Genomic DNA, 13,497 nt, shown 5'->3' on the forward strand with positions numbered 1-13,497 from the left:
CTGAGCCGAAGGCAGATGTGTACCATTTGAGCCACCCAGGCACCCCAAATGTGAGTTTTTGGAAATTTTTTAAAAAAATTAATTATTTATATGTTTCTTAGAAATTAATTTATAATAGAGCAATAGCTGGTTGAGTAGTATAGTTCAGTAAAATTTCACCATAACTATAAGAATTTCAAATTAAATAAAATCACGATCATACTTGGAGGAACTTTTTCTGATTTTATTCAAAATAATTTTTCTTAAATCCTTTTATATTTTGGTGAAGTTTTTAGTTTTGCTTATGGTTCAATTCTTGATTCCATAAAAACTAAAAAATATAACTCTCCTTAAAACAAAATAGCCATACAACATAACAACCTCAGAGCAAAAAAGACTGGAGGAAAATAATGCAGATTCAATACCAACTTCAACCCAGTTCTATTATGCTGTATTTTTATTTATTTATTTACTTACTTGGGGGCGGGGAGAGAGAGCAAGAAAGTGTGACCAGTGGGCAGGTGCAGAGGGAGAGGGAAAGAGAACCCTAAGCAGGCTCCGCACCCAGTACAGAGCCCCACATAGGGCTCAATCCCATAACCCTGAGATCAAGAGTCGGGTATGCTCAACCAACTGAGCTACCCAGGTGCCCCTATAATGCTATATCATTATTAAATATAAATCACTGTAGATCATCAAATGAATACTTTGTAATTTTTTAAAAGGCTACAGAATGTGGTAGTTAAGGAGGTTGCTTTTGAAATCAGACCCACTAAAGTTTGACTCTCAACCCTCACTTCTTAGCTAAAAGAAGTGCTCTTAAGCAAAATGTTAAATGTCTTTCTCAGCCTTGGTTTCTTCATCAGGGAAATGGGTATTTAAAAGTTGCTACTTCACATATGTGGTCTGAAGACAACACAATTCCTTAAAATTGCCCTTGACAATTTTAAGTGCTCAAAAAAAAGTTAGCACATATAACACAATGAACATTTGGAAAGCAAGAGTAGAAGTGAAATTTCTTTTTCTTTCACAATATTACCAAGAAGCATTTTAATGAAAAGGAAGCTTTATTTTCATAGGTTAAGAGTACACAGTCTTAATAGGACACAAACACACACACACACCCACACACCCACACACACACACACACACACACACCCTTCCTGAAATTCAGGTTTATAAACAACTGATCATTTACAAAATAAAAAGTTTTATCATGTATACTGCCATCTTCACCTATGTTACCTCCTCCCCACCCCAGATATTAATCAAAATACAAAACTAAAATGCAAACATTTCTCAGTCCTGAATAAGGACACATAACCTTTATCTTGTTCAGCAGTCTCCTAAACTAAGCCTCTTAGCATTTCTTCAGGACAAAACACCAGCTATCCTATCTCCAACTTCACTCTGCCCTGAGATTACATGGTAAACTAATTTTTTTAAAAACAGGTGTTTAGTTTTGATTTAGTGCTACAGACACAGACACACAGATTCACTACGTGTTTCAGTCAGCAAGATCAGAACTTTCCAAGACAATATAAATGTAACTGAGTATATATGCTACATCAATGGAAGAATCTTTTATGTGTAATCCATTACGAATTAGAAGCATATCTTCTAATTCAAGATTAGAATAAAATACAAACTAATCTTAAAGAGTTATTTCTTTTAACATCCTCTTCTAAAGTTAAAAAAAAAAGTTACTTGACAACTGTGGAAACCAAACCATCACATAATTATCAAAAATAATCTGCATTTGGTATTTTACTTTTTAAAATGTGGATTCTAATTTATTCATAAATGTGACACAGATTTCTGTCTGGAGACAAAGCAGTCTAAGATGATTTAAATCACTGACTAATGTTTTTACTGATGGTATGATTTTAGTTAAAAACCATCCCTCCAGAATTTGGAGCTTACCTGTGCATCAATATCAATGGCAGGGTAGATAGGAAGCATGGCTGAAGGAGAGATGATAGGACTTGGAGTTGGAGTCTGAGGTTGGGAAATGGAAGCAGCGATACTGTGGGTAGGAGTGTTTGACATTGCAGATGCTCTTCCACTGACTGCTGTTGAACAAAATAACTGCACTTAATAAGGATGAAACATTGTTAGGGAACAGTAAGAAATAATTATTAGAAAATATTCAAAGATTTTTTAAAACAAAATGTCTATAGGTAGAGTGCCATAGCACTAATAACTCATTTTTCTGGTTATTTTATTTCTGACTTTGGACAACAGTCTAAAAATAGAAAGTATATTAAGAATAACCCATTTTCTAAATAATAATCCATCTGAAAATAAAATTCCCCTCTTACAGTATATAATCATAAAACCTCAATTCAGAATAACCCTGAAAACAAAAAGGTCTTATAAACTAAAACTGAATATAAATGCAAATGGATAGTTGTCCATTATATCTTCTTAATCAGAAAAGGAATAAAAGGTAAAATAGTCAAGTTCAGAGGGAGAAAAGTATGAGTTTTAATCTGCCATTTTCACACCTCATATTCTAATGAAAGTAATTTCACTGTTTGGGGTGAACCTCACTCTCAAATCATTTAAAACACTCCCTACTCTTTTACTAATTGCAGGCAAGGGGATGATAATGTTCTGAATGGTAGCCCTTTACTATGACAGCACAGTAAAATATGAAAATTTGAGCCTCACACAGAAATATAGTTTCTCACACGTAGAATTATTCTGTGGGGGTTAAAATGCCCACCAATCAATACAGCAATCACACTGACTTATGAGGACAAAATTAAAAGATTAAGGTAGAAATAAATGTATGCACGCAATAAACCTTCAAATATAGATTATTGTTAGTTCTAAGTATATTGTTAGTTCTAAGTATAATTTTCCCTTCATATTATTTTAACCAAAATATGCAAATTAAAAAGGGGCTAATTAGGTCAGTACTTGAGGTGGGAGAACTCTAAACGTCGTGGTAACTGAGGGTATTTTATTCTCTCATGGATTCACTTCTGGAGTTGATAAGTGAACATTAATCCTTTTCTCCCCGCCGCCATAAAAAATACTATAGCACTGAAGTTTGGGCATTAATCTTTGAATGGTCAACAGTAGTTTGGATGTGTGTTAGCAATATACTTATCAACTACATCAGACAGAAAACAATCATGATTCACAACTGGATCTGAAACCAGGCAAAAGAGGTTATGATCCTGCCAAGAATAAAACTGAAATTGACCTTATTTAACAATTATAAACACGATTGTCAATTAAGAAATCTATTTTACATGAAATCCTTAGTTCAGGCACAAACATACACTATATACATTATAGCAACACACATTCTATAATTATACATTTTTAAGTCCACTTAAAAGCTAAAAGAAAAACAAAGAAGGAAACAAAACAAAACAAAACAGTTTGAATCCTTAGGGATCCAGATTAATAGGAAAGGGCATGTACTAATATACTAAATTGATCAATGGTTTTGTATATTAAGAAAAAAAACAAGATAATTTAAACGTACATATTCTAGATATAAATTTCAAAACCATAAAAAATCTATGGCTCTTAAAATAGATTCCATAATCTCCTCTGATTGGATTGATTTTCACAAGTGAAAATGCTAAATACTAAAATTAGCTTAAACAGAATGAATACCAATCTGTCCAAAGAACTGATATTTATTTCACGATACTAAACAAAAAGTCTAAGCTTTATTGTTAAATGACTATATTGTTATTTACATTTTAATGGGAATAAGTTCTTTTAAAGAACATATGAAAACAGTTTTCTTATTTTTGGTCAAATTGTTTGTTCTTATCATCTCATCTAAAAGGAGATAAGAAAAACCAGTTCCCTCATTTCACTTCCTTTGGGGTACTTATGAAATTAATGAAATAACTGCTTGTCACTCATCCATCCCCTAGAGTGAAAAGTAACAACTTGTAAATATGCAGGGATCTGAAGGAACTCTGGTACACATCTTTACACTTGGTATTTCATTTTAGGGTTAGATTTTATTTTATTTTATTTTTTTATTAAAGATTTTATTTATTTATTTGACAGAGAGAGATCACAAGTAGGCAGAGAGGCAGGCAGAGAGAGAGGGAGGAAGCAGGCTCCCTGCTGAGCAGAGAGCCCAATGAGGGGCTCAATCCCAGGACCCTGAGACCATGACCTGAGCTGAAGGCAGAGGCTTAACCCACTGAGCCACCCAGGCACCCTAGGGTTAGATTTTAAATGAGAACCAGATGCTCCAGAAAAGTTTTACATCAGGTAAGGAAAAGAGGAACTTGAGAGCACAGCAAAGGCAAGGCGTTAAGACTGGTTAAACCGGGAACTGATTTTGCTATGTAAGTACAGAGAACAGGAAAGACAGAAGATTTGGGCCAGCCAAGTACTAGAGAAAGGGACTGAACCTTTCAAGAGCAGTCTAATAAATGGGAGTTAAAGAATAAAGAACAGGTCATACTGCAGTGGGGAAGGAAGACTGAGCCTAAAGAGGTTATAAAATTTTAAGAAACCCAAAGAAAGAAACGGAAATGGTCATTAGTCAACCTAAAGAACAAGTACTAACACAAGTTGTTTAACGAAAAGTTGTGGAAGTGAGTGCAAGAGTATATGTATATGTTTATGCATGTGCACATGCATGATGACAGGGATGGACTGCAGGTAAGTGGCTGATGTTTTTAATCCTGTTCTTCCTTCTGGTCATTTCTCCTCTCTCCATATAAATGGGCATAATAAAGGGATAAAGTATTTTTATAATGAGAAATATTTGTCATTATTTCCTGAAAAGTTACGTGCTTTTGAAATTCTTGTATATGAAAACACCTGAAACATATAGGCAGAATTTGTTTTCCTTTGGTAAACCAATCAACAGAAAAACTACTTTACAAGTCTCCAGTAATTCAGATCAGTATAAAAATTGTACAACTGGCAAATCAACGTTGATAAGTTTGCCCAAGAACATAATGTAAATTCTAATAGCATATCAAAAAAATTTTAAGTATTCATTGGTAGGAATGTCCAGTCTTCATTTAATTGGATAAATAAGACTTAACTCTCTACATTCTTTGGTAGTTCAACTGACAAGAGAAAGAACACTATTATGACCTAAACTAATGGCCAGTAATAGCAAACTTGGGACTTTTGGATACTGTGCTCCAATTTTCATAAGATACTAATGTTTCTTTAATTGTATTCCCAATTATTTTAACCAGCTAATAGTGATTAACAGTAATTCTTAAATCTACAGAAAAGCTTTATGTTTATCAATATAAGAATCTTTACAGTTCTTACTAATAATTAATACCATTTTTTCCAAGGCAGTTACTATACCCTCTAAATTAGCAGAGATCTTTGTTCCACATAATACTGCTGGGATGATAATAAAGAGAACTAGGAAACTTAGGAGCAATTTGTTAAGTATAAAATCTGTCTCATTAGCTGGTGTCTTAGTTTTCTGAATGTTAGCTAAATATCTCAACACTATACAATTTAATTTTTTTATTCTTTTAAAAGATGAAAGACAAATTATATGTAATTTCATCATAATTTCTAACATTGCCCCAACAGTTTCAAAAAGTAGAAAAACTCAATCATCTTTTAAGTGTACCAAAGAATAAAAAAAAAGGGGAAGACACCAGATAAAAACTACCAATTGTCAATGATTTACTGCCTTTGTTTTTCCCTTTTTCTCCCTTTTCAAATTTTCTTTATCTTTTTCCTAAATGAAGAAAATTACCCTTCTCAATATAGCATTCTTATGGTTTATAACCCTACAAAATCTCATTTTACTACTTTGTTACAGAACTCCTGAAAAGTACCAAAAATCAGAATCATTAAAACAACCTTCTAAAATATTTCCTCTTGCCAATGAAACTAATTATAATGGAATAAATTTTCTTTGGCTACACATTTAAGATATATCATCTATGATACTGTCAGGGGATAACACCTTCCCATAATACAATTAGAAAGAGACTACACATTAACATTCACAGGGGATAAAACCACTGACATACAGTATAAACAAACCCTATTTGGTATGGTACTTTATTATTGTTGTAAAGGTGTTTAAATTTTCTTTTTTTTAAATATCCATCAGGTTTGAAGTCTGATCCATTAGGATATAAAGTATTTCTGTTCACAAATAAGCCTCCTGATGTGTCCTACTAGTTTTGCACTTCAAGTTCTATCAATTTTCCAGTTTATTGGTGTGAATACAGAAGCACAAAAGCCAAAATTGAATCTTAATATTCTGAACTTAAAGAGAAAAAATAAAAACAAAAACAAAAACTCAAACATCAATCCCACTACTGAAAAAAACCTAGATTCCCAGCCTACCCAGCTAAGCCAAAAAGTTTCAGTCATTCGTATTGCATGAGCTAATCTTTAATTCGACCTGTATCCATCTGAGAACTTCTGAGATTGAACTAGTATTTCTAAGGATATACATGGGTCAAGAGTCCAAAAATAGTTCTCAAGTTGGGTAATGGCAAAAAATTCTGGCACACTCTTACTCGCCTTAAGCAAATCATATTTGATACCTGCTCATAACAATATAAACCCACCTGCCATGATGTCATCCAGCGTGTCATTGAGGGTCTGAGCAGGGCTGGCTACCATTAACCCTTGTTGTGTTTCTGTCAGAATTCCTTGCCCCAGCCCTGCCAACTGTGCTTGGCCCAGTACTGGCTGTCCAACTATCACTCCTTGCAGTTCTGTAAGATTTGCGATGGACCCTGGAGGCAAGGGACCTGCCGCCAGAGGCAAAGCTTGAGGCATGGCCAGAGGCTGGATTGGTGCAAAACCCATCTGAGCAGCAGTCTGCTGGGGTTCATCTTTAAGCAAAACAGGATCCACTTGCTGTAATCGTGCATAGTCTCCCTCGGAAAGCTGTTCTCCAACCCCAACAGGAGTCAGTAGTCCCAGATGTTGGCAAGACTGTTGCTGCTGCTGCTGAAGTTGAATTCTTTGAGCTTTAACCTCTAGATACTGCTTTTTTAGTTGCTGCTGAGTTTTCAGTTGTAACTCTCGTTCTACTTTCTGTAGTTCCTCCAAAATCTTTTGCTTCTTCTGAATTTGTTCCTCCCTTGTTTTGTTCAGCTCCTCGATCTTCTCCTTGGTAAGTTGGTCAGCGTGAGCCAGTTCCAAGGACTGCAGCTGTGCATTCTTTTCTATGGCTTCTTTTATCCTCTGTTCCAGTTCTGTTAACTTTCCCTGAGCCTCTTCTACAATGCTCTCTGGAGACTGATTGGTGATGTAACCCTGTACATCCTGGCTGTTTGCTGGCAAATGGCTGCTGGACTTTTGTTTAGAAGCAGCTGTGTGAAAAAGAAACCCCCTCAGAAGTGCACATGAATGGCATCCTCATTACAGAGTTACTGTTGGGAGGTTTAGTGCCAACAGTTATGCACCAAGTTATCATATCCATAGAAGGTGAAAATGTACTGTTAAGGAGTTTAAAAACAAATCCACCTTCTTTATCATAAATATAGAATGTATGTATTTTATGTGCATAGAGTAATCTTTGGGAAGTTAATTTTAAAAATATTACATGGCTAAAATTAGACAATAGAGGGATGCAGGTCTGTGATATCGAAGTGGTGCAATTAAAGTAAAATCTAAGGCTTTGTGTAGACACTTCATCTGGTCATAAAGATGTAAAACCGTATCATAAGAACAGAAAAATAATGCTAGATTATTAAGATGTAGGGAAAACTTAGACCTCTAAGTTAAGGTTTTTCCACATTTGACAGTCTATGCCTTTTAAACACACACACATACACACAGAGAGTACCCAAACCACTGAGAAGTACCAGGAAATTAAATCCAGCTAAAATTTGTCTTTGTTGGGGGCCTACCATCTTCAAGACTGATAAAGGCAAGATATAAATTCACATATTCACACAGCTACCTGGCCAGTAGAGAACTGGGATTCAGTTTCCCTGGAAGAAAAGATGCTGGACTACGCCATCCACTGTATCTTCTGACAGCCAGGTGAATAAACAGATCTGGCTATGGGTGAGCAATCAGCTGTTTGCTACACTAACTGAAAAAGGTGCCAAGGCTCTAGACTGGTAGTAGTGACTGTAAAGAGCTGGTGGAAATACTTAGTATTCTTGTTGGTAAAATAATATAGGTAGCCAAAAGCCAAAAAATTATAACTGCATTGGTTCTTCAGGTGAAACTTTTTAAAAAGAAAAACTGATTCAAACTGGTAGCTGTAATGTTTTGGGACATAACTTAAGAACATGCATGGTGTAACATCCACAAGTCAAATATGGACCTCAGAATTCTAGAGAAACAAACAAGCATATCTGAAGTAACTTTTAATTATTGGTTAAGAAAAGGTAGCCCAGATATAAAATCTATATCAAACCAGTTATTCTAAAATATATTTTAATTTTTATCTAAATTGTTAAGCCTTATATCACTACAGAAATTTAAGTAATTTACAAAAATGTCATCCAACTATACCCAGCCCTAATATTTTAACATGAATAGAAATGACCAGTTATTACAGGAAATCGTGGATAATCAGAACTGCATCAAAGATGAGCATCTGAATTTCTCCTAATAATACTGATAACTCTAGCATAAATTAGTGCTATTAACTATCTTCTCTCCCAATAACATGCCTTATTCATCAGTAAAAAAAAAAAAAAAAATCTTTATGTCAACTTAGTAAAATTCAATTTTTGTGGAAAAATAATTATAAATGGATAGGTTTTTTTGGTAATCTTATCATTTTTACCCAGGTAACATGTAAAAGACAGTCTTCAGAAGTGTAACTGACCTTTATTCCTGATGGGAAGAGTAGTGGCAACATTGGCAGGTGGTTTGTCAGGCTCCTGAGGTGGGACAACCATGGGCAGTGCTTGAACTGGGACACGAGGAGCCTAAGACAAAGGAAACTGATTATGTTTCTGCTTTTCCCACACACTCCATTATTTAAATTAAGAATAAGTTACAAAGACTTCTTCAAAATATTTGTAATATGGTATTAGTCTCAGACATTGACATATTTACTTAAAATATGTTGGCACCAAATTATTTTCCGTAACATTTTTTTAAGGGACTTTGAATTTGAACGGTTATTCTGGCCATAGTAAAAAAGCAAATCAAAATCACATCAATCTACAATCTGAATGTTATACCAGATTATATCTTTAACCATTTCAAATTAAGAAGCTGTAAGAGAACTACATATAACAAAAAATAGTCAAATCTAGTTTAAATTGAAACCATGAGCCAAATAAGAAGATATAAAATAATTTAGTTTTGAATCTTACCCTATTTAAATCGTGGGATGGGGGGGTTAACTGAGTGACATCTGGTGGAGGGGCTGAAAGCAAGTTATTAGGATAGTCCAAAAGATAGCAAACAACACTTGTATGGCCACCTTTCGCTGCTTCTATCAACATAGTTGAGCCATCCTAAGAGTGGATATGGAAGGAGAAAAAATATTTTATAAAAATAAGTTAATTTCCAGAACCATTTAGGAAGATAAAGCCAACAGGCCCCAGACATATTCAAATCTTAAGTTTGGTAAAGAACATTTTTCTCTAATAAAACAGAAAAATATGAATATGCTTAAAATGACATTATAAATAGAACTGGTAGATGATATCTTCTAATGTTCAAGAGGAAGAATTAATTCACAACGCTACCTGAAACATTTGAATTACATACTTTTAAACGATGAGTAGGATCTGCCCCATGAGCCAAAAGTAGTTCCACCACTGCCAGATGACCCCCTGCACAAGCCAGGGACAGTACAGTGTGGTCATTATTAGCTGTGGTTCTATTCACATTAGCTCCTAAAACAGACAAGACATGGAAAATCATGTTAGTAGACTGCTATTTCTTAAGTTATGGTAAATTCCAAAATCATAAAGAGTAGAGAGAATAACATAATGAAAATCCACATGCTCCTTATCCAGCTTTAGTGATTATAAACACACAATCTCACTTCACATAAACCCTTATCAATTCTCCTCTCCCAACATGAATTACTCTAAAACAAATCCCAGACAAACAAATCCCAGACAAACATGACACAACTTCATCCATAAACATTTCAGTATGCACTGGCAGAAGATAAGGCTAAATGTATACATTACTTCTAATGTAATCACTGTTCAAAAAAGAAAAACCTAAGACTTTATCTACATGTTAAATTCTTCCATTAAAGAAAAAATGATTAAAAAGCAATAAAAATAAATTACATTTCCCTCTATGGGCTAACTACATAGACAATTAACAAGGAATAGAAAGTAAAATTACTACCAAATAGAAAGTAATAATACTATTGATTTCTTTCACTGGGAAATATCTGAGAATGAAAACAGGTACACCACGCCCTCAATATGAATTTACCTCTGATTTAAAGCATTGTACTTGGCAATGTGGGAAATGGAAATAAAATAGCAGGAAGAAAATGGAACCAGAGAGAGATTTATCAAAGAGAGAGGATGGTGATTAGGTAAATAACCCCGTTCTTGAGAATAGTACGGTATAAACATACAAGTGTTCAAACTGCCTAAAATAATTTGACCAGGGTTATTTCTCATTTATTTTCTTTTCCTATAAACAATTACAAACTTGAGATTTCTTCAGTATTTATGCTAAGAAGGAAATAGTATATATTGTCTTTTTAATTATACAGGGTTTGCACAGCCTCTTTTATGAATGTTGAACCAAAAATAAAATCTTTCATCTTCTGTACTTAAGAACAGGAGGAAATCTGCATAAAAACTGTTTCAAGTTGAGCTTATGTAGTGAATACCTAACAAATAACTTAAAGGAATTAATAAGATGCTACTTTTGTCATTTAAAATGGCTTTTGATATTCAAAGTAGAATTACTGACCATAGATGAAATCCTCCATGCATTTTGGCATTTTTGTCACATTTCAATTTTGAATACTTTTGTGCTATATCTACGACTATTTCTATATTTTACAAAGAAGGAAACTTAGGGCCAAGGAAATGTAAAGTAGAACAGTGACCTGCCCTTAAGTATCTCAGTGGCATAAACATAAAAATACAGGTTTCAAGATATATTATTAAATAAACAGAACAGATTTTAGGTTATCTAAACCCTCAAAGATTTACATAGAGAAATTTTTCTTTATAAAAGTGTTTCTCAACAAGGGTGGTATTCAGTATCACAATTCTTCCTAGTTTGGAAATGTTCTATGCATTACAGGATATTTATCAACCACCCACTCACAAAATCTCAGTAGCATTCCTCCACCAGTGATATCCCCCAAAACATCCTTTACCTCTCAATCTCTAAATAACCCAGGACAGGGAATAGACATCTTTGGGGAAAAAACTACTGCTTTACACAAACCTACCTTTACTAATTAAGAACTGAACAGTACAAACATGACCAGCTCTTGCAGCTTTCATTAAAGGAGTCCTTCCACCTTCAGATTCATGTTCCTATTAAAAAAAACGTAATTTAATTGCTAGGGAATAGTTGTTCTTTTTCACGATTATCAAAAGGAAAAGAGTTGGACTAATTTCTGAATCTAAATATATTAAATATCATGCTTTGAAACAAATTAAGGAATACATCTTTAAATTTTAAAAATCCCAAATTAGAAACATGTTCTACAGATATAATTTAAGAACTGAAGTTATATTCATGTGATTGTGACGCCCTCATCTAAATCCATCTGGGTAATTTTTCCTTCTCTAGCAAAAGGACTGGGTAACTTGAACAGTGAATAGCACTTTAACACAGCCCTCTCTAATCAGCATTATCAGCATTATCCTTAACCACTCCAAGTGATCTTCCTTTTGTTAGTTTGTATCCCACCTATATGAATTTCTGCAGTACATCATTTCCTTCTTTATAGACTTCCCATTAACTCCATGTTACCTTATATGAAAACATCAAAGTTAATGATTTCATATCCAGAAAATCACCAATTATAAGGTATTACTAGAGATTTCAGGGTCTCAAAAGGATGGAGAATCTACTGCACTCTTGTGATTGCTGAGAAATTGAAAACACTATTAGAGAAATTTTCAGATCTTAGAATATAAAGGTTGAAGAAAAAAATACAGTTTATAAAGCATTTTATTTATATATATATGTGTGTGTGTGTGTGTGTATATATATATATATATATATATATATAAACATTCACATCTGCTTAATAACTTGATTTTTCTCTTAAGCCACACACTAAGTTGTTTGAATTGCAATGAACTAATAAACAAGGTTACATTGCTGTATGTTTCACAACTACGGTGGTAAACACTGGAAATACAGTTCTTAAGCTGAATAAATTCAAAATCTAATTTAGAAGAAATATGCACACAACTAACAAGAGTATAACGTGTGTCATAACTGCTTCAAGAGCTGTGCCAACACATGCAAAACTGAAAGACACAACAGTAATCCCACTTCTAGTTTCACGCTTTCCTTCCATAAATGAGGAAAGAGAAATAAAAAAAAGTTTACAAAACTGATCAATGGAGTCTTTTTCTGCTCGCATGTATGAATTTTTGTCATAAACTATGCTCTTTTACAGGAATACAAATTTGCTTGTTAATCTCAGCCCCATGAAAATATGGTTACTTAAGTTTTAACTACCTTTCCATGTCCCACTTCTACTCCCTCACATGCTAAACTAGAAGAGTATTTTCCCCATACATGTTTGCTTTTGCTTCCCTACGTCTCAGGCCGTGCTCACACTATTTCTTCCAACTGGAATATCACAACAGTGCCCTATCTACCTTTTTTAAACCTTACCCAACCCAAAATACATTCTCAGATGACTTCGTGACCTCTCCTGAGCTTCTTTACTGCATGTACTTTATCTCTTTATAATGTACCATACAATGACTTCAGTATTCCATCCTTTCTACAGAATTAAAAATTATTTGAGTGAAAAGACTACTTATTAAATACTTACCTTCCAAAAATAGCTAAGTACCTAAGAAAAAATTAATTTGTACTAACACATTAATATAAAATTTCCCTTTTATTATGGAGAACAAGGGGTAATAGACTGGATAATCCTGCTATCAAGAAGAAGAATAACAGAACCCAAACAGTGTGGAAAAGAAAAAAATGCCCAAAAAAGAGAAAAAAATGGCAAAAAGGCCAACAAAAAATTAGAAGAAACACTTTTGTCTGTAATCTCCTAGAGTTTTAAATTAATTTCTTGTCTTGGTTTTAAGTATTAGGATTTAAAAAGTGACCTTACCAGATCTGCTCCTGCCTGAAGTAGGACATCTGCTACATCAGTATGACCATTTTCACAGGCGTACGTTAGTGCTGTATCCCCTGTTGCTGTTGTAGCATGAACATTAGCTCCTGTGGTAGTATTAAACAATACAGAGACTTAGTAAAAGAACCATAAGACATACATAATGGACATAGAAATTTCTTCTACATAAGTCACATCTCCTCAAATAGCCCTATCCACTTCTAGAAACAGAGAATATTATCAGCATTTTAAAAGCAAGAAAAAAACATAAATAATTACTGCTTGAAATTAAAGCTATAGAT

General features: G+C 33.9%; 1 protein-coding gene across 1 annotated transcript in view; it reads right to left on the minus strand.

Moving 5' to 3' along the window:
• ANKRD17 (ankyrin repeat domain 17) overlaps positions 1 to 13,497 on the minus strand; it is a gene marked incomplete at its 5' end in the record, with an annotated part of 86,997 nt that overhangs the window by 50,441 nt on the left and 23,059 nt on the right. Inside the window, 7 exons of the mRNA XM_080796380.1 lie at positions 1,903 to 2,051; positions 6,534 to 7,286; positions 8,762 to 8,864; positions 9,258 to 9,401; positions 9,658 to 9,785; positions 11,327 to 11,414; positions 13,193 to 13,302. Of these exons, the coding sequence (XP_080652506.1) occupies positions 1,903 to 2,051; positions 6,534 to 7,286; positions 8,762 to 8,864; positions 9,258 to 9,401; positions 9,658 to 9,785; positions 11,327 to 11,414; positions 13,193 to 13,302 (1,475 nt within the window). The remainder of the gene's footprint in view (positions 1 to 1,902; positions 2,052 to 6,533; positions 7,287 to 8,761; positions 8,865 to 9,257; positions 9,402 to 9,657; positions 9,786 to 11,326; positions 11,415 to 13,192; positions 13,303 to 13,497) is intronic.

Source organism: Martes martes (assembly GCF_963455335.1).
Source record: "Martes martes genome assembly, chromosome: 2".
Lineage (NCBI taxonomy): Eukaryota > Metazoa > Chordata > Mammalia > Carnivora > Mustelidae > Martes > Martes martes.